Genomic DNA, 27,182 nt, shown 5'->3' on the forward strand with positions numbered 1-27,182 from the left:
GTCCACCCTGGCTTATATACTTAACATACTGACAAATGCATTTACGTGGATTTGGGAGAAGATGAGAAGGTCAGAACATTATTTTATGTAGTCAGAAGAAGAGTAAGAACTAAAAGATATTACAATTCTAAATTCCAAATTCAGAAATAAACAGTCCTAGGAGACAGAAAACAGTTCCTGCTTCATACTATTCATTCAAACTTAATTCTACCAATGTTAAAACTTATCAGGTACTAATTATGTGAGCAATTCCTCCATATGTTTTATTAGTTTAATGAATAAATTTAAATATGAAGTTTAAAGAACAAGAAAGTCAGAAAATGCATAGATACATTTTAACTTTAAGAAATAATCAACTAGTTTAACATCAGGAAAATGCAACTGTAAAAGGAAAACATCATAAAAGCTTTTGCAGTCTTAGATATAATAAAATATTACACTAAAATGTGAGGGAGTAAAACAAAATACCCTTGTCAATATTTCCCATTCTGACAATTGTTTCTGATGCATTATACCAGCTATGGAAGGATCAAAACTGTCTTAACAACAGTGTTACTTATGCTATGAATGATCTTTTCACTAGAAAACTGGTGAATAATATTAACTTTATGAAGGATTAGAAAAGGACCAATCCACCAAAATAAAATAAATTCAAGATCGTGTTAATTTTAAGAGGTCTCCAAAATAATAAAATAATATTCTTTTGAAATATTAATATATGCATAGGTCACACAAAGACCCATCTATAGATAAGAAATGAGAACTGCTTTAATACAGCTATAAATATATAAGAAATTATTTTCATCATAAATAAAATACATGTAACTAGTCTATAATTATTCTAATTGACTATACTCATGACTTGATTATAAGTGTTAAACATTTTTTCATAACGTTTAAAGATTGTAGATAACTAAGACATTTGATCCAGTGGTAAGGAGTAAGATATATTTTCTATTAAAAGGTGTAAATAAAAGAAAGTTAAATAAACAATTACAGGATTCTCAGCAGGTAAACTTTTGGATTTTATTTAGCACAGCTACATTTCTTTCTGCTTAATCAGAATTCAAAGAATGCAGTTAAGATTTTAAGGATAAATATATGACACAAAAGTTTTGTAGATGTATTTTAAATGCATCTCTATCAAAATGTACACTGTTATGTTATCTTGGATTTTGTAGAATCACAATTATTAATGAAATTAAAAAAAAACAAATTACCAGAAGTTGGAGACTTGCAGCGATCCTCTGGAACAACAGTCCCTTCACTAATATCACACAGACCGGCTACAAAACAAAACAAAAAACAAATCAACCCATAAATTTATGTAAGTGCAGTTTTGTCTTTTACTTACAGTACATATTAAACTACCGTCCATTTATTTATTTATTTATTTATTTATTTATTTTGAGACGGAGTCTCGCGCTGTCACCCATGCTGGAGTGCTGTGGCCGGATCTCAGCTCACTGCAAGCTCCGCCTCCCGGGTTCACGCCATTCTCCTGCCTCAGCCTCCCGAGTAGCTGGGACTACAGGCGNACATGAATGCACAAAAATGTATTATTGATACTAGTTTTGATATATTTCATATCAAAGCAATAGCAGGATAACATATCTATACATAATAAAATTAGAAAAATATTTGATATTTTCAAATACAAGAAGGCAACATAGGCTGTAATGTAAATAAAACAGGAGGTTTATTTTTCTTCTAACTAAAAATACTTACTACTGATTGCTATAACTTCTGTGACAGCTCATGTAAAAGCTCCAAAATAGTCTTCTGCTTATCCTATTTGAATATATTTACTAAATTTCTACAATGAAACACAGATAATATCCACAGCTTATTGTTTTTCTAGGACACACAGCATTTAAATCATGAATGCAATTGAAGGCATCATTTATATTATGGTATGGGTGGCCCTGGGTTTTCTTCAGCTTGAAACAACCTAACAGTTAAAAAAATTATTTTAACATGATTTGTTATGTGTGTTTGTGTGTGTGTGTGTGTGTGTGTGTGTATTTGCATGCAGTACTAAACAAATTCCAGTATTACTAAAGTGCTCACTGAAGCAACATGAGTTCTTTGACGTAAAGATCAAATGAAGGTCTTTCCCTTCATTTGTTCAGGATGCATATGTTCAGTAGGCAGAATTAACTTTCTGTTAGGGGGACCACTGGTTTATTTAAAAATAAATGAAAAGGTTAACTATATGCATTACATGGATTTTCTCATGATGATATCTGAAGACAGCTTTGATTTTAATTAACTAAACAGTTGAGATCACAAATCTTAATTGCGAGATTTAAAAGGTTTTCAAAAAAAGTTTCCCTTCATATATGAATTATTTTAAATGAACTCACTGGTTTTGATAAAGCCATATGGCTATTTTATATTTCTATATTTGTCTGCCTCTTAGTATTTATGAGAGACTCATTTTAACTCCCAATCCACTTTTATACATTTCTTCTTTTCCCATAAATACCAACTTATTTTATATTTGCTATATCGGTTTTAATAATCTATAATGCATCACTTAACTATTTTACCTTTTTATATTACTCTCATTGCGGAAACTATTTGAGGCTTGTAATTTAATTACTAATTTTTATGTTTTTAAAAACATGATCCCCGTGTGGCTCTTTTGATTCACTTCAAATTCATCCCATCTGTTATTCTTTTTTGACCATCGCAAATTAGTAGAATTTGCATGTGTTGGCCACAGGGGTAATAATAAATTATTTCTTTATTTATCTATTAGAATGTTAACAGGAATGAAGGTTCAAAAAAGTTACAAATATACAGAGTAAGACAATTAACCCATAATAGATGGCAAAAATTACTATTAACATTTTTTACATGGACAAGTTGAGAAAGACACACACAAGCTATAAAAATGCAGTGTCAAAATTATTTATATTAAAATAGTTTTCCAGAATCTCACTCTACTTTCTATGGTAATACTCTTACTAGTTGTGCATAACTGGTATCTCCTGCTATGTGAAACAACTATTCCCTCTTAAAGTTTGACTTTTTATTAAAAAAACAGTATTTCCTGATTTGTAGAAACCAGTATGTCTCAGAGAATTCTTATGTTTTTCAGAGCATAATCAAAGACTAAACTAAATAAAGGTTTCTATACCTAATGATAAGAATACATGATTTATCAGTGATTTTTTGAAGTCACAATTTTTACTTTGCATTTCAAACATGCTGAGATAGAAACAATGAAATATCTAGATCATCTGAATTTCTGCATGTTAAAACCATTACTTTCCTTTTCACATGGACCAAAGAGCAAAAATATATTTGAAAATGCTGAACCATGTTTGAGTTTCTCTGTTTTGAGAAACAGAATTTACAGGGTTTTTAACCTTTATTTACTTTTTATATTTATATACTTAGATTTAAATATACACTTATCTTCAAATATCACTTGTTCGTTTGTTTCAAAGGGCTAGATGTATCCACTTTTTGAAAGTCTGGCCCAGGATAAAAAGGAGTACTAATTTATTTGGGTTGAATCTTATTAAAACGCATCCTATGGGATTTAACATATTTAAGCATAACATATTACATGTTCCATGTCCAAATTGTCCACCCTGGCTTATATACTTAACATACTGACAAATGCATTTACGTGGATTTGGGAGAAGATGAGAAGGTCAGAACATTATTTTATGTAGTCAGAAGAAGAGTAAGAACTAAAAGATATTACAATTCTAAATTCCAAATTCAGAAATAAACAGTCCTAGGAGACAGAAAACAGTTCCTGCTTCATACTATTCATTCAAACTTAATTCTACCAATGTTAAAACTTATCAGGTACTAATTATGTGAGCAATTCCTCCATATGTTTTATTAGTTTAATGAATAAATTTAAATATGAAGTTTAAAGAACAAGAAAGTCAGAAAATGCATAGATACATTTTAACTTTAAGAAATAATCAACTAGTTTAACATCAGGAAAATGCAACTGTAAAAGGAAAACATCATAAAAGCTTTTGCAGTCTTAGATATAATAAAATATTACACTAAAATGTGAGGGAGTAAAACAAAATACCCTTGTCAATATTTCCCATTCTGACAATTGTTTCTGATGCATTATACCAGCTATGGAAGGATCAAAAACTGTCTTAACAACAGTGTTACTTATGCTATGAATGATCTTTTCACTAGAAAACTGGTGAATAATATTAACTTTATGAAGGATTAGAAAAGGACCAATCCACCAAAATAAAATAAATTCAAGATCGTGTTAATTTTAAGAGGTCTCCAAAAATAATAAAAATAATATTCTTTTGAAATATTAATATATGCATAGGTCACACAAAGACCCATCTATAGATAAGAAATGAGAACTGCTTTAATACAGCTATAAATATATAAGAAATTATTTTCATCATAAATAAAAATACATGTAACTAGTCTATAATTATTCTAATTGACTATACTCATGACTTGATTATAAGTGTTAAACATTTTTTCATAACGTTTAAAGATTGTAGATAACTAAGACATTTGATCCAGTGGTAAGGAGTAAGATATATTTTCTATTAAAAAGGTGTAAATAAAAGAAAGTTAAATAAACAATTACAGGATTCTCAGCAGGTAAACTTTTGGATTTTTATTTAGCACAGCTACATTTCTTTCTGCTTAATCAGAATTCAAAGAATGCAGTTAAGATTTTAAGGATAAATATATGACACAAAAGTTTTTGTAGATGTATTTTAAATGCATCTCTATCAAAATGTACACTGTTATGTTATCTTGGATTTTGTAGAATCACAATTATTAATGAAATTAAAAAAAAACAAATTACCAGAAGTTGGAGACTTGCAGCGATCCTCTGGAACAACAGTCCCTTCACTAATATCACACAGACCGGCTACAAAACAAAAACAAAAAACAAATCAACCCATAAATTTATGTAAGTGCAGTTTTGTCTTTTATTTACAGTACATATTAAACTACCGTCCATTTATTTATTTATTTATTTATTTATTTATTTTGAGACGGAGTCTCGCGCTGTCACCCATGCTGGAGTGCTGTGGCCGGATCTCAGCTCACTGCAAGCTCCGCCTCCCGGGTTCACGCCATTCTCCTGCCTCAGCCTCCCGAGTAGCTGGGACTACAGGCGCCGCCACCTCGCCCGGCTAGTTTTTTTTGTAGTTTTTAATAGAGACAGGGTTTCACCGTGTTAGCCAGGATGGTCTCGATTTCCTGACCTCGCGATCCGCCCGTCTCGGCCTCCCAAAGTGCTAGGATTACAGGCTTGAGCCACCGCGCCCGGCCACTACCGTCCATTTAAAAGAACCCAAAAAATCAACAGACTGTTGTTATTGATACCATGCTCATTGGGTTTGAGACAGAAATATTTTATATTAAAATACCTCAAACTAATACAGCATTCATCAGTTAAAAATATAATCTATGATAAAATACAAAGTAAACAATATGATTATAAATTTCCCTGGTGATTGAAGTTATAAAAACCCCTGCAAATTGTATAAACATTATAAATAAACACACATCAAGGGTTTGGACTAGCTGAGCAAGGAGTCACATGTCTGAGCCTTAGAAGTCAGGTGTCACATCGATGAACAGAATGTGTATGTATCACCAGTATCTGCTTTTCTATTACTTTGCTAAAAAGACATGATGTCACATTTTCAACAGTCACTGAGAAAGCTTTCAAAGTAACATTTCCTGAGAACATGAGTACTAAACTGGGCTTCTAAGAAAAGTTTTCTATTTTGAGGCACACATTAGTTTTTTTCATTAGATAGGAAGTTCTTGAATGAGAATTAGTCATTTGTTTGTTTTCTAAGACGGTGTTTCCCTCCGTCGCCCAGGCTGGAGTGCAGTGGTGCGATCTCGGTTCACTGCAACCTCCATATCCTTGGGTTCAAGTGATTCTCCTGTCTTGGTCTCAAGAGTAGCTGGGACTACAGGAGTGCCCCACCATGCCCGGCTAATTTTTTTGTATTTTCAGTAGGGACAGGTTTCACCATGTTGGCCAGGCTGGTCTCGAACTCCTGACTTCCAATGATCCACCCACCTAGGCCTCCCAAAGGGCTGGGATTACAGATGTGAGCCACCAACCCAGCCTGATAATTAGTACTTTAAAAAAAAATCTTCATCAAACTAATGGTCCTGGAAGAAAACCTGGTTTTTACGGTTCTAAGATGATAGATGTAATTATAGGTATGCATTTAATATTTGATAAAATATGTTTATATACATGTACTCTTTCTTGATAGCACACTGAGACAGAGGATATCTAAACAGTAGTGATAACATACTCCAGTTTTATGATGTGCCTAGTACTGAATAAAAATGATCAAATTTGAAATTTTACCCCCTTGGTATTTTGTCAACTGCTACTAAAAATTATACTTAGGGAAAATCACTTTGAGGTTTCAGTTGAGGGTCTTCATGATATAATAATTACTGAACTTATTGACTAAAAAAATTATTAGACTTATATGATATAGTTATCATTCTTAAAAAGGCTGAGGAAGAAACATTTAGGAGTTGAATTACAGAATGTGGATAGAGAGGATTTCGTTTAGATATTAAACAACTGTTAAATAAGCTAAACATCCATTCAGTGCCTTCTATCTCACCCAAGGTAAAAGTCAAAGTCCAACCCTACTTGGTTGGGTGATGTATACGATCCGACAGTATACTGTATCCTGTTACCTCTCAGACGATCTGCTGTTTTCACTGACTTGCCCACCACTGGTACTCTCTCTTCTCCAGCCACACTGACTCCTCATTGTTCCTTGAACTCACCAGGTGTACTGCTTCAGAGCAAATTGTACTTATTCTCGTGCATGAAATATTTTTTGTTTGATTGTTTTCCCAGACATCCTCATGGTATTATAATAGCTCTCTCATTTCCTTTAAACCTGAAGTCACCTAGACACTCTATTTTATTTTAACACTCCATCATTGATATTTCAAATCCTCCTTCAATTACTTTCCCCCTCAGCACTATTAATGTAATCTACTGTATATTACTTATCTTTTTAAGTGTGTGTCTCTTCCAGTAGAACATGAGTTCCGTGAGGGCAGAGAATTTTGTCTGTTTTGCTGCCTATAATGGTGCATAGCACATGGTAGTTTCAATATTTGTTGAATGTTTGAGTGAATACATGTGAAAGAATTTCATAGCATGCAAGCTAATCTATCCCTTCTATTGCTGCCAGAATCCCTTCAAAAATATTCCTAGCAATACATCTACCCAGGCTCTGCTCAAACATATCTCACTCAACCCAATTAGTTAAGTGGTCTTAAGTGACATTTACTGAGTACTTACTATGTGCCAGATATGGTTTTAAGTGCTTCATTCATTTAACCCTAACAGCAACAAATGAAGTAGACAGTATTCTCATTTTACAGAAGAAGAAACTGAGGCACTGAGTGTTTTAGGCATTTTATATTGGAACAAAAACCTAATTACTTATAGAAAGGGTCCACTTAATTGCCACTCAGAGTTTTTTTTTTTTTTTCCACTGGTAGAAAAGCTCTGCATGCTTTAGGACAAAATCTGCTTTTATAATGCCCTGATTTAAAAATGAGGAGAAAATAACATAACATAGACATAGACATAGAACTATAATTTTAACTGTTCTAAACTTCTCACATTAGTATATTCAGCAGTTCTGCCACATTACTGGCACACACGAAGTTGTGGTCAACAGTAACAAAACAACCTCCTGAATGCCAACAACATTCACTCACATGATTAGGTATGCCACATGTGTCCTCTCACTTAATAATCACACCAACTTTATGAGGGAGTCACCATCTGCATTTTATAAATGAGGACACTGAGCCTCAGAGAAATATCCTTTCTAGTATCACAAACTTATAAAAAGAGTGATTTAAACTTAGATGTGCTTAAACAAAATCTCCAATTATGTTTCACACGAACTACTCTTAAGCCAGTGTTTTCTGTTCTATATGTAAACAATCAGTCTTTATAACCTAAACTCAGGACTCAACATGTATTGTTGATAAGTCTCATTTCTTTGGTTTAAATTTACTGTTTCTACCTATAAATTATCTTTTTGAGTTGTTACTCTGCCATCAAATGTAATACCTACCTCCCCCTTAAATAGTGACCATTCTGATACGCATATCTTATCTTTCAAAAGTCCAGAGAGGAAGTTACATTTACTATTTGAAATATTCAACAAAACATAATCCTATGTTATTCAACACAATATATGCATTAACTGAGGCATACTACATCAAGGTAATTAGACCACACATTAATCCAGTACCATGGTTTAACTGAGAGGGCTGGCAAATGTTTTCGGTAAAGATCCAAGTAATAAATAGTTCAGGCTTTTTCAGCCAAAATCTCTGTCACCAAATATTCAGCTGTTATGTTGCAGCACAAAAGCAGCTATAGACAACACATAACAAATAAACATGTTATTTCTCCAATAAACCTGTATGTACAAAATCAGGCACTAGGCTGGGTTTTGGCCTACAGACAATAGTTTGCTGACTCTTGGTTTAATCAATCTTTCCATCATTAAACTGAAATAGGTATTTAGGTCACTTCTACCTGTCTGGTTCACAAAAATATCCTAAAATTAATTTTCAAATACCTCATTAACTTCAGGCAACATTAGGTCAACAGGCTGCCATAAGTCATCAATGTAGTTACAAGATTAAAAAAGTAAAATTGATTTTGCTACAACTTACTTTTAGTGAACTTCTGCTGACTTCTATCGGTCATTTCTATTTTCTATATGCACATAGCAACTCATTCTAGAATTCTGACTAATTTGTGCCTCAAATCAACTGAAATGTAAAACGTTTGACCTTCACCAGCTGGGGATACCTTTTAAATTCACCAATTATCTTGATATTCTTTTTATTATCGCTTGGTCTACCTCATTTACATAAAGGACCTTAGGCTTTAGTTTCTCTTATTATAGCTTTCATACTTTTCGGAGAGGAAAATGATTCTTCTTAATGTAGCACTCAGAATCAAAGTTACTTAACTCTACTTAAGTAGAATTACTAATTCTAATATACACACAATCATTAGTAATATACACACAATCATTAGTAGATGTAATACACACACAATTAGTAGTTTTATCATTCTACTGAATCATAAAACGACCAGCAAAACAAGATACATATTATCCAACAGTTCATTTTAGTAGAATCAGATTTTTAGCAGATATGAGTAGCTGAAATACTTCATTACTGTTTGTCCTTGTGACAGTTTTAGAATTTTTATTATGAAAACACAGCCTATATTTTACTAAATAATACAACTGCATTGTAATACAGCTATGACACATTTAAACTTGGCTGAAATAGTTTTGTCTTAAAATTCATATGAACTACATTCTTTATAAAATATATCAGCATCTATTTGTAGCAAAACAAAAAATTTCTCCAAACTGTTCTTCTAAAACAGCCTGAAGAACAATTTGATATTTGGTCTACACCTAAGAACATGTTATAAAATATACATGTTAGGAAGAATATCATTTTTTACCTCACGACAAAGAACTTTTATACCAATCATTGTATATTTATTTCAAATATTTATAAATTTGGGGGGATTAGTGTCAAAAATATTCTTAAGACGTTATTTTACATATCATCATTTCTAACATAATTTTAATTTTTTAATTTAAAATATAACCCTAAATATTGACAAAGTGAGGCATGACAGTAACAGATGCCGCTGAATCTTAAAGCTAATAAGAGAAAAACTCAAATAGTTCTCCTGTGCGCTTACATAGCCTAATTTCTTCAATATAAAATAAACAAACAATGAATATAAATAATATCGTATTATGGGGTTTACTGCGAGAATAATGTAGGATGCGCAGCTGCAGAATTTTAGAAAGTATTTTTAAAATTAAATGCTAATGCAGGCTCTATCCTGTAGATAGAATCTAGGCATTGAATTTCTAGCAATTTTCATATAGCTATATAAGGTATAAAGGAGAAAGAGAGGTTAATTTTATGGATAGTGAAATTTTTACCTATTTTATGGATAGTAAAATAAACTAAAAGTTTTATCTTCAAAAAATATTTCTTCTCTATCATGATAACTTTCTAACATTCTAGCGTTAAATATTAGTATCTTGGCTTTATAAAGAGATAGAATTGGGGCATAAGTATTTAAATAGCTGTTTTCATATACATGTCATGAGATGAATCTAAGTAATGAGTACAGTGTTTTGGACATAGAATGTTTTAATAAGCTCTTTTAAAAATGAACAAAAAAACTCCCAATGATTTTACAAAGAACAAACAAGCCAAAGCATAAATGACTTACTTAAAAAAGAAGAACGAAGTTTTTTCATAGATTCAGAATATAAGCTAGAAAGGCCGCACATGCAAGAAGTCACAATCAGCACACCTTAGTGAAGCAATGAAAAGCGGAAGAAAAATAAAAGGAAACAAAAATACTAGAATGGTATGGTTGGGACAATAATCTCTGCTGAAGATATTACATGACAAAACGATCACATTCAAACAAAATGGAAAACAAAACTTTGAAAAGAAAATTCAATCATCAAGCCAAAGTAATAGAAAGGTCTATATCCCCTCATTTTTCTTTCCCATGAATTGTAAAACTTGCAGTATTAGTTAATAATGTACTGAACACAACTGAAAAATGAATTGCAGAATGACTTTTAATTCAGAGCGGACTGAGTTAGGAAGTACAGACCAGAGCTTCCCGAATGGTGTTTCAATACACACTGGTATTCTGCATATGAGTTAAGTATGCCCCAAATAGGGCTGCCCTCAATCTCTGGTCCAGCTGGGCAGGCCCTGGGGAAACTGGATATCACCAGGCCAGTTGTAACTGGAAGCCTCATTAGTGTACCCTGTGTGCCATATATCAAATGCCAGTTTTTTGTGTGTCATGAAATAAAAAAAGGGCAAGAAGTACTGGTATATATAGCTAAGTATACATGTATACCTTGAGGTACTATGGTAGAACATTTAAAATTACGACTAATTACCTAGCAAACGTAAAAGAACTCTATAAAGAGAATCTTCAATGACTGTAGGCTTACATTTAATCAAAGCTATCTGAGAATGCTATATTTTCAAAGAACTAAAATTTACCTTTGCATTTTCCTTTTTTCCCCACATGGGAATGATTCCTTTGAATTAAATAGTTTAAATAATAAATCATTGGTCTTACAAAAACCAAACAATGAAAAGGAGCAAAATCTCTGAAAGTAATTTTTTTATATAATAATGATACAAATATTCCTTTCGTTATATTTCAGCTGAGAAGTTTGATCCTGTGGTTCTTTCTCAATGTGCAATAAAATCCTAGAATATTAAAAAGAAAAGCAGGCCGGGTGTGGTGTCTCACACCCGTAATCTCAGCACTTTGGGAGGCTGAGGCAGGTGATCGCTTGAGCCCAGAAGTTTGAGATTAGCCTGGGCAACATGACAAAATCCCATCTCTACAAAAAAAACAAAAAATCAGCTGGGCTTGGTGGCATGTGCCTGTGGTCCCAGCTACTCAGAGGGCTGAGGTGGGAGGATCACCTGGGCCCAGGAGGTCAAGGCTGCAGTGAAGGCACTACTGCACACCAGTCTGGGTGACACAGTGAGACCCTGTCTCCAAAAAAAAAAAAAAAAATAAAAACCACAACTATAGAAAACAAAATAAAAAATAAGACTCATGCCTTTTGCTAGTTTTGGAAGTTTATATATACAGACTAAATCAGGCAAGCTATTTACCTAACTGAAATACTTATATTCACAGAAGTCAGTCAGCATTTATAGAAATCCTAAAGCTCAGGATTTTCTTCTTTTTACCTCCTGAAGGTTGTCGAGATTTACGAGGAGATCGGGGTTCTCTCCGATAAGGATCATTAGACCCATATAATTCAATAGTGCCCAGGTTGAGCAGCACTGCTTTCTGGAGGTAGTCAACCATAGCAATGCCATTGCAGTTGCCAAAAACCACCCTGCAAATAGGAAAATAACAAACATTTTAGCACAATCAAATAATTCCAAGAAAATGTACTACAGTCTACAAGGCTGAAGAAAGAAGCATGGTGGGTCCTTCAGAAAATTCTTTGAAACAAAAGATAACTATATGAACTGAAATACAGGTTACATGTGCCTTCTCATGGAACTGTTTAGATCTTCTGCAGACATTAATTATTTAATATCACTAAATCAATCAACTGTATTATTTATAAAAATATTTGGCATAGGAGTTGAAACTTGATCAGAGATAGAAATCTCTCACACCTTGCAATGCAACATCTATTTTTCTACCTTGGGGGTGTTTTGAGCTCTTCATGGGTGGGAGACATTCCCTTGTACTAGGCAAGTAGGAGATTAGACATTCGGGTAAGTTTTGGTAATCATTCAAGTCAAGAATAAAAAGTAGAAAGTATACATCTTGGAGGCCTCCCTTTGGGGTGTTCTAAATATCTTCTCAATTATCAGTCAGGAACTATAAACCAACCAACTATGAATAAAGGAAATTTATTCTTTTAAGATATTTTAAGCCAGGAATGGAAAACTGACATGTATAGAGGGCTAGATAAGTAAGTAAAAGAGGACATGTAAGCACATGGTTGCTTAAGAGTGTATGGCACATCTAATGAAAAGCTTCAACTGAGTTCCAGCTGAGGCTGCCATGCAGAAACATGGACACGGCCACATAATCAGATTTTTAAGTTGGAGCTCTAAGTATGGATTTATATAGTCTTGGTAACTAATTAAAATTCTAAAAACACACAGAAATGGCCAAACAAAATACAACTGTAAGCCTAGTGAGGCCTGTAATTCATTGATTTGCACCTTCCTTTGAAACTTCCTATTGGTTCTTTTTCTCATTTCCTATGTTTTTTTAATGGTTGTGGACAATAAAATATTTAAAAGAGGAAAGTCTGTGCTCTTACATTGTATGGCAGCAAATAAAATATGAAAGAAGACTATTTCAGACTGTAGCCAGTGTTAGTTTGATGTATAGTTGTCCCTTGGTTTCTTCAGAAGCTTGGTTCCAGGACCCTCACAGATACTAAAATCTGCGGATGTTCAAGTCCTCAATACAAAATGGCAAAGAGTTTGCATGTAACTAACATACAGTCTCCTGTATACTTTAAATCATCTTGAGATTATTTACATATACTTAATACAATGGAAATGCTATGTAAATAATTTTATACTGTATTTTTAAATTTATTTTTTTAATTGTTGCATTTTTTTGTTATATTTTCTGAATATTTTTCATCTGCAGTTGGTTGAATCCATGGAAGGAAGAGGTGGATACAGAGGGCTAACTGTACAGCTGCAAGAGACAGAGTAGGTGGTGGGAGCTACTGGCAAGAAAAAAATGAATGAGTCCCTAGGGCTAGCATCAAGCAAGGAGACAATGAGCTACACATGATAAATAGCTCCGGGACTGAACAGTCAGGAAGCAGTTTCTTACACTGCAGTGTTGACCTCTGAAACAAGAAAATAACAAATGCTTTACAAGTCTATCATATTGTAATAAAAGTATGTATAATTAACACTATATGGCTGAAGGCATGAATTGATAAATAAAACAAGTATACTGTAGTATAGATGAATATTAATTATCAGGCCTTTACAATTTATACAAGTTAATTGAAAGTAGAAAGAAAAATTACACAACTACAGTTCAACAGTTACAAAAATCAGTTTTATAACACAGTCTTCTGGGTTCATGTTGTTAGATTTCCATTACAGTAACTATTAATAAGAAAATTATTTCTGGGGGTATATCTAGGAGAGGATATACTGACTTTAAAACTTCATCACAAATAATTTATTGGTCCATGAGGCATTTAACTTTACATCAGGAAGTAGTGCATGCATACCCAAAGTAAGTTATTCAGAATGAAATTATGTTCCAAATAAACAGTGAATTTGGTCTGAAATTAGTTACAGAATGCCATTTTAGGTGATGATATAACAAAGACCATCCTTTCTATTTTTAAAAACAAAATGATGTATGGAATACTATGAAGAGACTTAGAACAAAAATAACTTATACTTACAGTCCATAGGAAGAGTTGACTGCCAGGCTGGTTATTTGTTGTGGTGGTTCTCCACCCACCCAAACCAACTGAATAATCAGTTCTGTCTGATAACCTGGAGACTGTTTAAGTGGTGAGTTTTTAACTCTAAAATAAAAGAAAACATGTTATCTTTTAACCCATTTTCAACTATTGTCCTATATAATTATAAACATCTTTTATATGAAACGATACTAGATATTTAAATATATAAAATCAGAATCCTGTTATCTAGAAGCATTTAATCTATGCTTGGAGGGACTAAGTATGTAATTAACAAAAATAATATGCAAACTCTACATATAAAGTGGGGGAGGTCAGCAGGGGAGAAGGAAAAGAAAAGAAGTGAGGAGGAAGAAGAGGGCTTGGAAAGAAGGCAGGGAGGGCCGGGGAGAAAGATGAAGAGAAGCGGCAGCCCAAGGATTAAGAAGAGAAAAAAAAATCAAGTTAGAAAAAATGTAAGTTAGAAAAGCAGTTTTAAAAACGGCTAGGCGCACTGGCTCACGCCTGTAATCCCAACACTTCGGGAAGCCGAGAAGGGCAGATCACCTGAGGTCAGGAGTTTAAGACCATCCTGGCCAACATGGTGAAACTCTGTCTCTACTAAAAATACAAAAATTAGCCTGGCGTGGTGGCGTGCGCCTGTAGTCCCAGCTACTGTGGAGGCTGAGGCAGGAGAATCACTTGAACCCAGGAGGCGGAAGTTGCAGTGAGCCGAGATCGTGCCATTGCACTACAGCCTGAGCAACAAGAGCGAAACTCGTCTCTAACAAAACAAAACAAAACAAAAACACAAAACTTAAAAACATATGTAACAAAATGAAAACTGTCCAAAAACAAGTTAAAAAATGAGTTAAAACAAATATGAGAATTTATCTGTGCGTGTGTGCCTACTTTCACTATAAAACAAATCTACCTTGACTTTGAGGTGACAGTATTTTTGATCGCAGAGACTCTTTTTTAATAATTACTGAATAATGCTACAAAAAATGCTCTTGCAGAATATTCGCAGACAGAAAACCCAAGTTCAAGGATTGATAAGTGTTAAGTTTGGCTACAGTGGTAGGAGTGTGTAGTAAAAATGAGAAGATAGCAAGACAGGCCAGGGCCAGACTTTAGAGGGTCTTCAAGTCCTGTCCACAAAGATTTGATGTTGGTAGAAAGAACTCTCAGCAAGCTGGACTTTGAGTACTGATTCTGTTACTCACCACCTGTCTTTTCACCTAGAAAGCGGGACTATTACTACCTAGTCACAATATGAGGAAACTGAACACCTATGAAAAGTGCTTTGTAGATGGTCACATTAGACAAAGGTAATGTATTTTCATTATTAAAGAATTAAAAGACAGGCCAGGTGCAGTGAGTGGCTCACACCTATAATCAGAGCACTTTGGGAGGCTGAGGTGGGCGGATCACTTAAAGTCAAGAGTTCGAGACCAGCCTGGCCAACAGGGCAAAACCCTGTCTCTACTAAAAATACAAAAATTACCCAAGTGTGGTGGCGAGCGCCTACCAAGTAGCTGGCGAGTCCCAGCTACTCGGGAGGCTGAGGCAGGAGAATCGCCTGAACCTGGGAGGTGGAGGTTGCAGTGGGCTGAGATCGCACCACTGTACTCCAGCCTGGACAACAGAGCGAGATCTCCGTCTCAAAAAAAAAAAAAAAAGAAAAGAAAAAAAAAAAAGAATTAAAAGCCAATGAAGGTTGATAAAAAATATTTGGGGAAGATTAATTTGGTGAATATAGGTAAGATGAAGTAGAATAGGAACCACCAATTGGGAAGTTCCTGTGATTCTGATGTGAAACAAGAAAAAGGCAGATTGAAACACATTAATGGAGTAAGAATAAACAAGCCTTTACATTTCAGGAAGGCAGAAACCTTGCAGCTATTAATACTTATAACACTGGCACAAAGGAGGTACTCAATATTTACTGAATGAATGAATGAGTTGGAGGTTGAGTAGAGGTAGGGTAGAGGAAGAAAATAAGACACAGAGAATCTACAATCAGACAGAAGGGAGGGAGAGAGGGATAAAGAGGTAGTTTTAGGAGACTATGGCGTTAAGTTTGAGATGACAGAGAACTACAAGTGAAACTAATCAGCAGGTAGTCAAATCTATTCCCAAACCTCATGAATAGTTAAGTCCATGCTGAACTACAGTTGTCATTAGGATTTTAGAAATGAAGAGTTAAAGAGGGGCTTAAAAGACTGTGAGAGCTTCTGAAACAATACCTGCTATACTTTTTCCAGAAAACTTCAACTGTACTTGAAAGACACATTTTTTAAAACGTGAACAATTTTATTTTGTGTGACTGCTCTTATTGTAAAAAACTCTACTATGACTTTAAGTTAAAAACATTTTTGATTGCACAAACTCGTTGCCTAGCAATTGCTATAGCAAAACATATGCAAAGCCTGGTTACTTCAGCAATTCTTAAGGCTTCTGCCTTGAAATGACAGTGTGTGAAAGCAGGAAGACTACTCAATGTTGAATTTCCTACCACCAAACTCAGAGGTAAGAACCCTTCGGAATCTTTCAGTTGGTACTTCTAATGAGGAAGACCATGGCACCTGATGTTTTGATGACATACATGCTAGGAAACGGCAAAAGTTGTTCAGACTTCAGGGTAAATGTGAATCACTGAGGGCACTGCTTACACAAATTGAGCTATAGTTCACTTTTGGCTGGTCAAGGTTTGCAAGGCAATGCATTCACAACTGTAGACTGGCTGAGGCAAAATTTCTAAATTATTCTCAGGGAAATACCCACTAATCAGCTATAGCTCTCCATCTCAAGTGACAGAATAACAATGGAGGCATTTCATTTCTTCCCAGAGTCAGCCTTGACACAGGAGTAGACTGAAGGGTCTGAGTGACACAGGAGTAGACTGAAGGGTCTGAGTGGTCTATCTTCTCTTTCTATGAATTAGGTATAGAAGGTAAGGGTCAAGGAAGTGTCCTCCCTCCCTCTGGCATATTAAATGTGCACAACAAATTCTCAAGAGCAGAACCAGGCATTCCAGGGATAATTCTAGAAGTGCATACATGGTCACATCGAAGATTTAAGTGACCAGGACACACAGAACTCATAGAATTCTTACTTTAGTTAGTATAAGGAAACAAAAAATGTTCTTAAGTAGAAATAAAAAGGCAGCCAAACATGATACAAAATGGTAAAGGATGAGAAACCTAAGCCAAGAAATGAAAGCAGGTAAGTTACATTTTAAAAATATGAAATGGGAAGAGGGTATTATGTTTTATTCTAAATGGTTATGTTATCATTTTAATGTTTTAATATATTCAAGTTAATTTGTTTGCTTTTTAAGGAACAAGTTTTATAAAAAGCTGCATAATTTGTACAAATGTATTTTAAATGTTAAAGTGATGGTAGAGGCTCACAGTTTCAAAATGATTGTTTGAGCAAGTACCTTGCAAAGGGACAATAAAACGCTTCAAAACATAAAATTTCATTGCTGAAAGAAACAAGTCAAACAGTTGCTTTTTCTTTTTTACCTTTCTTCTTTTTAAGACGCAGAATCTCACTCTGTCACCCTTGGCTGGAGTGCAGTGGCATGATCATAGCTCACTGTGGCCTTAAACTCCTGGGCTCAGACAATCCTCCCACCTCAGCCTACAGGTGATGGCGCCATGATGGCTAATTTTTTAAAAACTTTATTGTAGAGATGGTGTCTTACTATGTTATCCAGACTGGTCTTGAACTCCTGGTCTCAATGAATCCCCCTCCTTGGTCTTAAACAGCTGCTTTTAAAATGTTTCTTCAAATAAACCAATTTTGTACAAAGGCATTTTGTATGAAAAAAAGCCTCAATATTAATTATATTTTAACATCAATTTTTGTTATACTTCTTACTTTAAGAAACTGGCCTACAGGACTGTGGACTAAAACAATGTGAAATTAATACATACCCGCATTTATTTGAAGACAATTAAAAAAATGAGGTATAACTTGTTTGTGATTTTATAAAATCACTTATACAGATTTTAGACAAAATGTCCAAAACTTGTACTTTATATCTTTCACTAGCTTATACAATATTCTACTAAAAGACTAGTTTTCCCTCTCATGACTCTGTCTCCAAAAATTGGTCCTTTAGTAATGTAATACTAGAGAATTATTACTACCAATGAATTAATTTTAAGATAACGGCTGAAGAAAAGGAAATAGTTATCATGCAATCCCTACGTTTACAATCCTCCCACACGTTCCTGTTCTTGAGCCTTCTCTAAAATCCAGAAAAAGGATCAAAATAACCATAACTGTATCAATAGAGCCATTACCTTATGATTTTTTAGTATGATTTGTTTATATTTCTAATTTTAAAAATCAATATTTAAAATTTTAAGTAATGTTGTAATTTAAACGTATAACTTGATGTAACGATATATAACATTATCTATTAAAGTTAGTAACAATTTGTATTTGTGTGACCGGCAAAACCGCCCCCCACCGCCGCCAAAAACAAAAATCAGGCACATGTGCACACGTGCACACACACACACACACATATACACACACACTCAAATTATCAGGACTGCTTCTCCACATCTTGTGTATCTTCTTGAGTGTCAGCGGAACTCCTGGACTTCTTTCTACCCTCTTACTGTATCCCAGGAATGATAGAGTCCCTATGTAGCTGGTAAATATGGAAATAATTAATGAAGCCCTCTCATTTCCCCCTCAATCTGTGTTCATTTGGGAGCAAGTCTGCCCAGGGGGTGCATTTTCTTTTCTGCTCCTGCAAAAGCAGTGTTCTTAATACTGCCATGATGGGGAAGATAAGGCTATCTTTTTATACAGGTCAGTCGGTACCAGGAAAACTACCTGGCTCTTGTGCTAGTTGGCATCTTTTACCTTTATCAATAATTAAGGTGATATTTTTAGTCACCATCTGAAATTATTTTATTTCTTAATGTGTTAAGAATACAGATGGGGGCCAGACACAGTGGCTAACATCTATAATCCCAGCATTTTGGGAGGCCGAGGCAGGGAGATTACCTCCAAGTTTGAGACCAGCCTGGGTAACATGCCGAAACCCCATCTCTATAAAAAAAATACAAACTTAGCTGGGCATGGTGGTGTGTGCTTGTAGTCCCAGCTACATGGGAGGCTGAGTTGGGAGGACCGATAGAGCCCAGGAGGTCGTGGCTGAAGTGAGCTGTGATCACGCTACTGTACTCCAGCATGGGCAACAGAGTGACATCCTGTCTCTTAAAAAAAAAAAAAAAAAAAAAGAATCCAGATAGGTAAAGAGAAGTATAATTACTGGGCTCCTTCGTAGACTCTAATAAGCAATTACAGGTGACAGGACTCTGGCTGAATCTCCTATGTGTGTCTTTAAAGTCTGAACTGCTTCAAAGTTCCATCCATTTCACAAAACATATTGACAGGGCAGTTTACCTCTATCTGATACCAAATGCTACTTCCAAAAAGAACTGTCCCTTAAAACATTAACAGTCTCAAAATAAAATGAATTTATAAAGTTTTATTATACATGAGGTTAGTTGTTATAAAGTTTTATTATACATGAGGTTAGTTGTTATAAAGTTTTATTCGTGCACAAAAAACCAAAATAGAAGAAAAATTATTAAACTCAAAACAATGTAATTGCCTTACATATCACTTGTCATATGCTCAAAGGTCTAAAGACAGCTGGCATGTTATATTTTACTATTCATCTAGTGTTTTAATATTAGTGGTAATTTCAATACTGCAATTTTGGACTTACTTTTGTTAAAATATAAATAATATTAAATGGAATAATTCCAGGCTAATCAAATTATAGAAGAGTGATTTGGGTAAGAGATTTGAAGTTATTTATTTACATTATATAGTAATGTAAAAACTCAATGAAAATAAAAGAGTTTTAATGACTGTTTTAAAAAACAACCCCACCTTTTTTTTTAGCTCTCATCACTGGGTGGTCTACTGTAACAATACAGTGCTTATAAAAATAATGTTACGAACATTTCTAAAGATCATATTTTGGTCTATTATCCTGTGAGGGCAAGAAGTATTTAAAGCAAGTCTAGAACATCTTGACAGAAATTAAGGATGGTCACAAAAGTTCTGAGGTGGTGTTAAGAAGACACAAACACCAACAAAGAAGCTCCCTCTAGAAAACTGTGACAAAATCATGTTAAGTTGATAAAATTCAGTAAGTTAAAACAAATTGCCTATAAAAATACCTAGAGTTCCACAATAATATTCAAAAGGAAAAAAAAAATCATCAAATCACAGTCATTAGTTATTTTAGGATTCAGAACAAACTGTTAAGATGTTATTGTGGTATATCCCAGGATTGGCAAAGTGTATCCATACACAAAAGATAACACTTAATGCCAACAACAAAAAGGACTCTCCTCACATAAATCATTAATGGATTAGCTAATGAGCCTCTCTGGCTGCTGGGAGTAACCATCAGCTTAACACGAATTTCTATATGAAGTGACATTCTATTAAATAATTACAAAAGATTAATAGTGTGCCATGACATTCCAGCACAAGTATGAAAAGTCCTCCCAAACAAGAAAGATGGCCACACCATAATCTCAGGTCCATGAACAATAAAGAAAACTCATAACTGCAGAACTAAGTCACTATTACCTTTAAAATGGATTTGGGTACTACTGAACTCTGCATTTTGGTTTGCTGGTTTTCACAGTTGCTGCTGGTTGCTGCCTTAACTATTATCCTTGCTCTTTCAGACAGTAAAAACACTGGAAAAAAGGCCTTTCTAAGAACAGAGGACAAAGACTCACCTATTAGGCCTGCCTTTAACTTTAATCTATAAAGCCAAGGTAAGAGGTCTTGTCACTCTGGTCCAAACAGTACTGCTTCTCCTGTCAGTAGTACTTCCTCTGACCTATCTTGTCATGAGAAAGCAGTGCATTGATGGTGTTTTTTCTTCAGGTAGGAAAAGAATTTAATGTTTTATAGTGCTGGATCTCTGGCCACAAGCCTAAGAACACTTGGAGGCATAAGAAATTATGAAGTACAAATTAAATAAATTATTCTAATTCTGTTGAAGATAACGTATATTTAGATGTAATTGTTATTTTGTTAAAATGTCACTTCAGTAGTTGAAAACACTGCTTCAGAAGTATAGAAATGTTGCAAAAAAATGCCCCAAAGACAAATTGTACTATGTATGTTATAAAAATTAAATTTAACAAAGGGCTTGGAAAAAAACATTAAAATCAGAAACAAGGGCATTAACAATTTTAAGTGTAAAGTAGTACTGAAGAAGTAATAAAGGGGAAAAGTGTAGAATTCTGTATTCTCAAGTATCATTCAAGTTAAACATGTGCTAGAACTACAGTTATAAGTGTGTATATTTTAGTACATGTATGAGACAGAGAGGGAGGAGAGAAAGAAAAACTTGATACCTTTATGAGAAATGTAGCTGCTTAACCTCAATGGGTATATACTGGTGGGATCAGAGGTTCTTATCCTTGGCACTACTGACGTTTGGAGCTGGGTAATTCTTTGTTGTGTGCATTGCCTTGTCCATTGTAGAATATTTAACATCATCCCTCACCTCTACCCACTAAATGTCAATAGCATCTCCCTTCCTCCTGTTGTGTCTACTAAAAACATCTCCAAATGTCCCCTAGGGAGCAAAATCATACACAAATGAGAGCCACTGGCTTAGAATACATAATCTTAAATTTTCGTAAACATGTAAATAATTTTCTAAAAATCTGTAGTTTTAAAATGACTGCAATATAAAAAAATCTATTCATTTTATCTTTGGTGTGAGTGCATTATTCATTACACAGACATTCTTCCCAGCAATTATTCAACTATCTACCAGTAGAAGAGACTCAAGCAGATTAAAGTAAAACAGTGCAAAGTTTGGTCCTTTTAATAAATGCAAATTATTTCTCTTATTTACCACCCTCTCTACACTGAACCTAGTACACTCTGGCATTTGTCCTCCACCAATCTACTGAATCTCTCTGAGTGCTACCTGAACCACCTTTCTGTCATTATCCTAATTGAATTCTTTGTAAATAAACTATTAATCACATAGTCTTCATGTAAGTTTTCAATGATTTTAATTCCTTACTCATTGTTTTATTTCTCCGCCTATATCATTTAAACATTTTAACCACTCAGTAACAAAAATTGGACAGAAAAAATACAACTTTATCCAATTTATCACTGTATAAAGCAAGATGTATTTAAATTTAGGATGCAACAATAAAAGGTTTTAAATAAAGATACGGTGGTGCTAGTGAAGATTCAGAAAAAGGTAAGACAATGATTAGAAAACAACTGAGTCTTTAAAGACTTAAAAAAACAGAATTTTCAGTCATAGAAAGCAGTCGGAACATAAATCTAAGCTACATATAAATCAAGACTATAAACGTTGATGGGTTTAGAAGACTGAGTGAGAAACAGAGGTTAGATCCTTGCTGCTTTACGAGAATGTTTGGAGATTAAACCTTAATAATTTAAGGATGCAATCATATTCCTCTTGATGTCATAGAAAAATGAGTTAGACTAACCATAGCAAAACATAGGAAGAATCATTCTTATGCCATTTTGCTCCATCAAAAGAAAATGTTACCATAGCTCTACTAATGCTTACAATTTATATAAATTAAAAGATAATATCCAAAACTCCTCTGCAGTTTTTTTATAACTTACTTTAAACAAGGTACATTATCACGAAGCCCATCAGATGAACTGCTACTGGTAGACGGATGAGACTGAGGAGGAATGGGCTGAGGGTTGGACCCTCCCACGGGTGTTGGCAAAGGTGGTGGCTGCTCACCCTCTGGAGTTTCCACATCATTTATCTCATATAATAATCGAACTTCGAGCATCTGTTGTAAAAGTAAGGTAGTTTACTTACTCCTAATAATTATGGCTTATTTTATTACAATTTATACACACACACATAAACTTCAGTGGCAAGAAGATTTTTAAAGGCAAAGATTTAGCAAGATTTCAAAAAGGATTTAGCAAGAAAGAAAATGTTCTTGAGTCAGGGAGTACACACACAAACGTGCATTATGATTTTAGAATTTATGGTACTTGTGTTAATATCAAATTAGAGTATACTCATATTCATATTAGCTTTCCTTAAAGGAAGCATACACTATACTTAATAATTTAAATAATCAGTGAAAATATACGCAATAATGCTATTTTTTACAAAAGAGAGATAATAATGTAAATACTAAGGTGTTTTCAAAAGTTCTGTACAAAACTGACTGCAAAAAGTCTTCCAAATCATCTTCAAATTTAAAAAATGTCAGACACTTGACCATGAAAATAACTTAGACATTATTACCGGAATAACTTCTGTGATTACTTCCTGCTTGCTGAATCTATAAATAATGACATGAGCTGAAACTCCAGCTATGCACAGCATTCTACTTTCTGGACACCAGGAGATGATCTGAATGGCATATGGATCTTCATCTACAATGTCTGTGTTTGGCCTGTCATCTTTATTTCTTGACTTTTCAAATACTTTAGATGTCTTTAGTTTATATAATACTTGTAGGGTTACTGGAAAAAAGATAATATATGTTAAACATTTTAACACAAAAAGATCAAACATAAGGTAACATTTAATCACTCATACTATGTATGGAAAATGGTCTATATTTATCTACACCATATTTTCATTTCTCAATCTACGTTAGTCTATTTTACATTTAGATAATATATTCTTTGTACTCATTGACCGAACAAGGGTATGCTCATTGTATTCATGAAGAAAAATCTACTATCACAATGGATTTTAGGTAACCTTAAAAAAATGACTAATAAAACATTTTGGAAAACAGTGTGTAAATACCTGAAAATAATAAACAACACGGTTTGCTTCCTAAAATGATTTTCTATATATATTCTCTAAAAAAGATACAGTACCAATATAACTAAACATTCCTACAAGAGGAAACACAACATATCCTGAGTTAACTGGATTCCACCTGAAGGCTTGCCATGTGTGTTTTGCAAACATTAATCATTAAAGGCATTATTTCCTTTTTTGCTACTATGTAACCACCAGATTTATTTCACAAAGACAACATGAACCCTGGTGATACAAGTATAGAGTCAGGCATTAAAAGTGTTCCAGAAATTTCTGTTGATTTGGAACACATTCCCACTTCCCCTAACTCTGACTTAGGAAGAGAGTTTGAAGAAAGTTTGAAAAAAGAAAAAAAAATTGAATACTTGTGTTGCCCATTATTCTTGATTTACTAATACTAAGACTATCTTTATTAAAATTCTAAACTCATGTATTTAATAAATCAAGCATTAAATTTATAACCTCTAAATTTCAAATTATTGGTTATGCAATTATTATAAAACAGGATGTATAAAAGCAGTGATTGTGTAACATATAACAAATAATGAATATTAAAAATACTTACTTGCAGAAGCATCCCAGAATTTAACTGAACCATCAGCATGCCTAAGAAAAGCAATGTTAAGAATGTGATGAATAAAATTACAGTTTTTTCTTCTTTAAATGGATACTGCTATTAAAAAGTCACCAAAATGAGTAAAAGGTAACAAAAAAAAAAAAAAAATCAGGGTAAACTGGCAGGTTCTTAAGAATAACTTATTTCTTATTATATTACAACATAAAGGAAAACTCTACCTGCCCAATAAGTTAAATTTCATGCAGTCTTAATTATATTTAGCTATTAAAGATTTACTTGGTGAAGACAGACTTTTACTTACCCTGTAATAATTATTTCTGGGTAACTTTGAGCACCCAAGCCCCAATTACCTCCATTGATGGGCCATTCCTATAAAAAAAGATCACTGTATAAAGCAACTTGCAAGCATACTATATACCTTCATACATGTGTGTGTGTATAAATAATCCAGTGAAAACATATTTTGCTTACAAAATAATTTTAATATATTTTTTATAGAAAAGGTATCAATGTTATCAAATACTCCAAGGTGATAAATATAGAATAAATAAGAAATATAACACTACATACTGAAGCTCATGTTCAATACCTTTTTGCTGTAACCTTGACGTTTCTGTCTAGCTCCAACAGAATAAAGTGCAGGAATAAGGTCCACAGGACAATCAGCAAAATATTCGCAACATGTAACAGGGGACTCATGTATACTCAAAGGGTAGGGATTTTCAAATATAGGATATCTTTAACAACAGGAAAAAGAAAAGTATTTATTAATTTAATGAATTATACCATATGATTAATACAATAAAACTTTTAAAATGTACATACTATCAGAGATTAAATTGATTTAATTTTGTAAATATATTTAAAAATGGAAGTCTTTTATAATGAAAGTTGCTCAATTAGAATAGTAAACAAAGACTAGTTGCAACTACATACCATATGCCATACACTACACTAAGTGCTTTAAATATCTATATCTCATTTACTTCTCGCAACAGACTTATGATGTAGGTATTTTACTGAAGAACAAAGGCTTACAGAGAATAATGCGTCAAAGGCATGCCTGCTAGCAAATGGTGGAATAACACATACCTCATCCTTATGTCAGCAGAGCTAACAAATTTTCAATTCTTTTTCTCTCCATAAATATGATACCTAATCCAATATTCAATTCATAGTATTTTCTTGTCTTGTTAATAATCTATATTAAAATTCTACCTTAAATGTTTTCTAGATATGAAGTTATTTTATTAAATAAAGCAAAATATGCTTTTAAAAATCATGAAGGTAAAGTAGAATCCTATCCAAATATAAAATGATGTTTCTTTTCTCATTTTAAAGTCCTTAGAATGAGAATAGTCTGGAAAACCAGCAACTGGCTAAAAAATTTAAAAGGGCAAAGTGGCTAATTTGCAAAAATTAGATCAGTCTACTACTGACAATTTTTTAAAACAGAAGAGAGAAATTTCCAAAAAGTCCTTTATAGACTGCAAAATGAACCCAACTATCACCACTCCCACCTCCAGGACCAAACACAAACAACATGCATTCATAAAATGACAAAATGGCAAGCAACTTTCTTCTCTTTATAACACAGATTATTTCCTTAGTTCAGTGATTCCATTATTACCATACATTTAACTGATACTTTTGCTAAATAAAATGCCTAGTCACAGGTTACTTGCATAGTATTTTCTTTGACTTAAATGTATCTCAGTACAGACCACATGTGAAAAGTCTCAATTATTTGAAAAACTTGCCTAAGGGAAAAAAATAAAAGAAAATCATATTAAGAATAAGTTATTCTAGGACTATCATATAGAAATAATATTTTCAAATTATCTTGTTATTTTGAAAAGACCCCTCACAATTGATTAGTACAAGTAGCAGGTACAAAACTAAAGTAAATTTAGAATTGCCTAAACATCAGGTAAATGATACTGTTCACCTACTTCAGGGTCGCCCAACCTCAGTACTATTCACATTTTGGACCAGATAATGTTTTGCTGTGGGGAACTGTCCTTTGCACTGTGGATATTTTGCAGCATCTCTGTCTTCTACCCACTAGATGCCAGTAGCAACACCCTCGAACACACTGAAAAGGTTTCCACAGACATCACCATATATTCTCTGGGCGGGAGGAGGGTGGGGCCGGGGGCGGGGGATGCAAATATCACCCTTGATTGAGAAACACTGAAATACTGAATGGGTAAACTCAATTAAAACCATACTTAATGATTATTTATTAAAACGATACTTAATGATTATTTCTCCAAAGATAAAAAAAATACAATGTGCTTCCATTCAAATAATTTTAAGTAAACATTATCATTTATGATCCAAAAAACAGAATATGGCAAATACCATGAAACTCAAGGATCTAGAACTAGATGTACCATATGACCCAGCCATCCCACTACTGGGTATATACCCAAAGGATTATAAATTATTCTACTACAAAGACACATGCACACGTATGTTTATTGCGGCACTATTCACAATAGCAAAGACTTGGAATCAACCCAAATGTCCATCTGTGACAGACTGGATTAAGAAAATGTGGCACATATACACCATGGAATACTATGCAGCCATAAAAAAGGATGAGTTTGCGTCCTTTGTAGGGACATGGATGCAGCTGGAAACCATCATTCTTAGCAAACTATCACAAGAA

General features: G+C 33.7%; 1 protein-coding gene across 1 annotated transcript in view; it reads right to left on the reverse strand.

Moving 5' to 3' along the window:
* The window catches only part of STXBP5 (syntaxin binding protein 5), a 202,835-nt gene that overhangs the window by 56,079 nt on the left and 119,574 nt on the right, over positions 1-27,182 (reverse strand). Inside the window, exons 16-23 of the mRNA XM_017877616.1 lie at positions 25,098-25,245; positions 24,810-24,877; positions 24,497-24,537; positions 23,401-23,621; positions 22,752-22,930; positions 14,061-14,186; positions 11,839-11,990; positions 4,826-4,891 (exon numbers count right to left, since the gene is read on the reverse strand). Coding sequence (XP_017733105.1) covers positions 4,826-4,891; positions 11,839-11,990; positions 14,061-14,186; positions 22,752-22,930; positions 23,401-23,621; positions 24,497-24,537; positions 24,810-24,877; positions 25,098-25,245 — 1,001 coding nt within the window. The remainder of the gene's footprint in view (positions 1-4,825; positions 4,892-11,838; positions 11,991-14,060; positions 14,187-22,751; positions 22,931-23,400; positions 23,622-24,496; positions 24,538-24,809; positions 24,878-25,097; positions 25,246-27,182) is intronic.

The sequence above is a fragment of the Rhinopithecus bieti genome, unplaced genomic scaffold (assembly GCF_001698545.2).
Source record: "Rhinopithecus bieti isolate Rb0 unplaced genomic scaffold, ASM169854v2 scaffold_10706, whole genome shotgun sequence".
NCBI classification, from domain to species: Eukaryota; Metazoa; Chordata; class Mammalia; order Primates; family Cercopithecidae; genus Rhinopithecus; species Rhinopithecus bieti.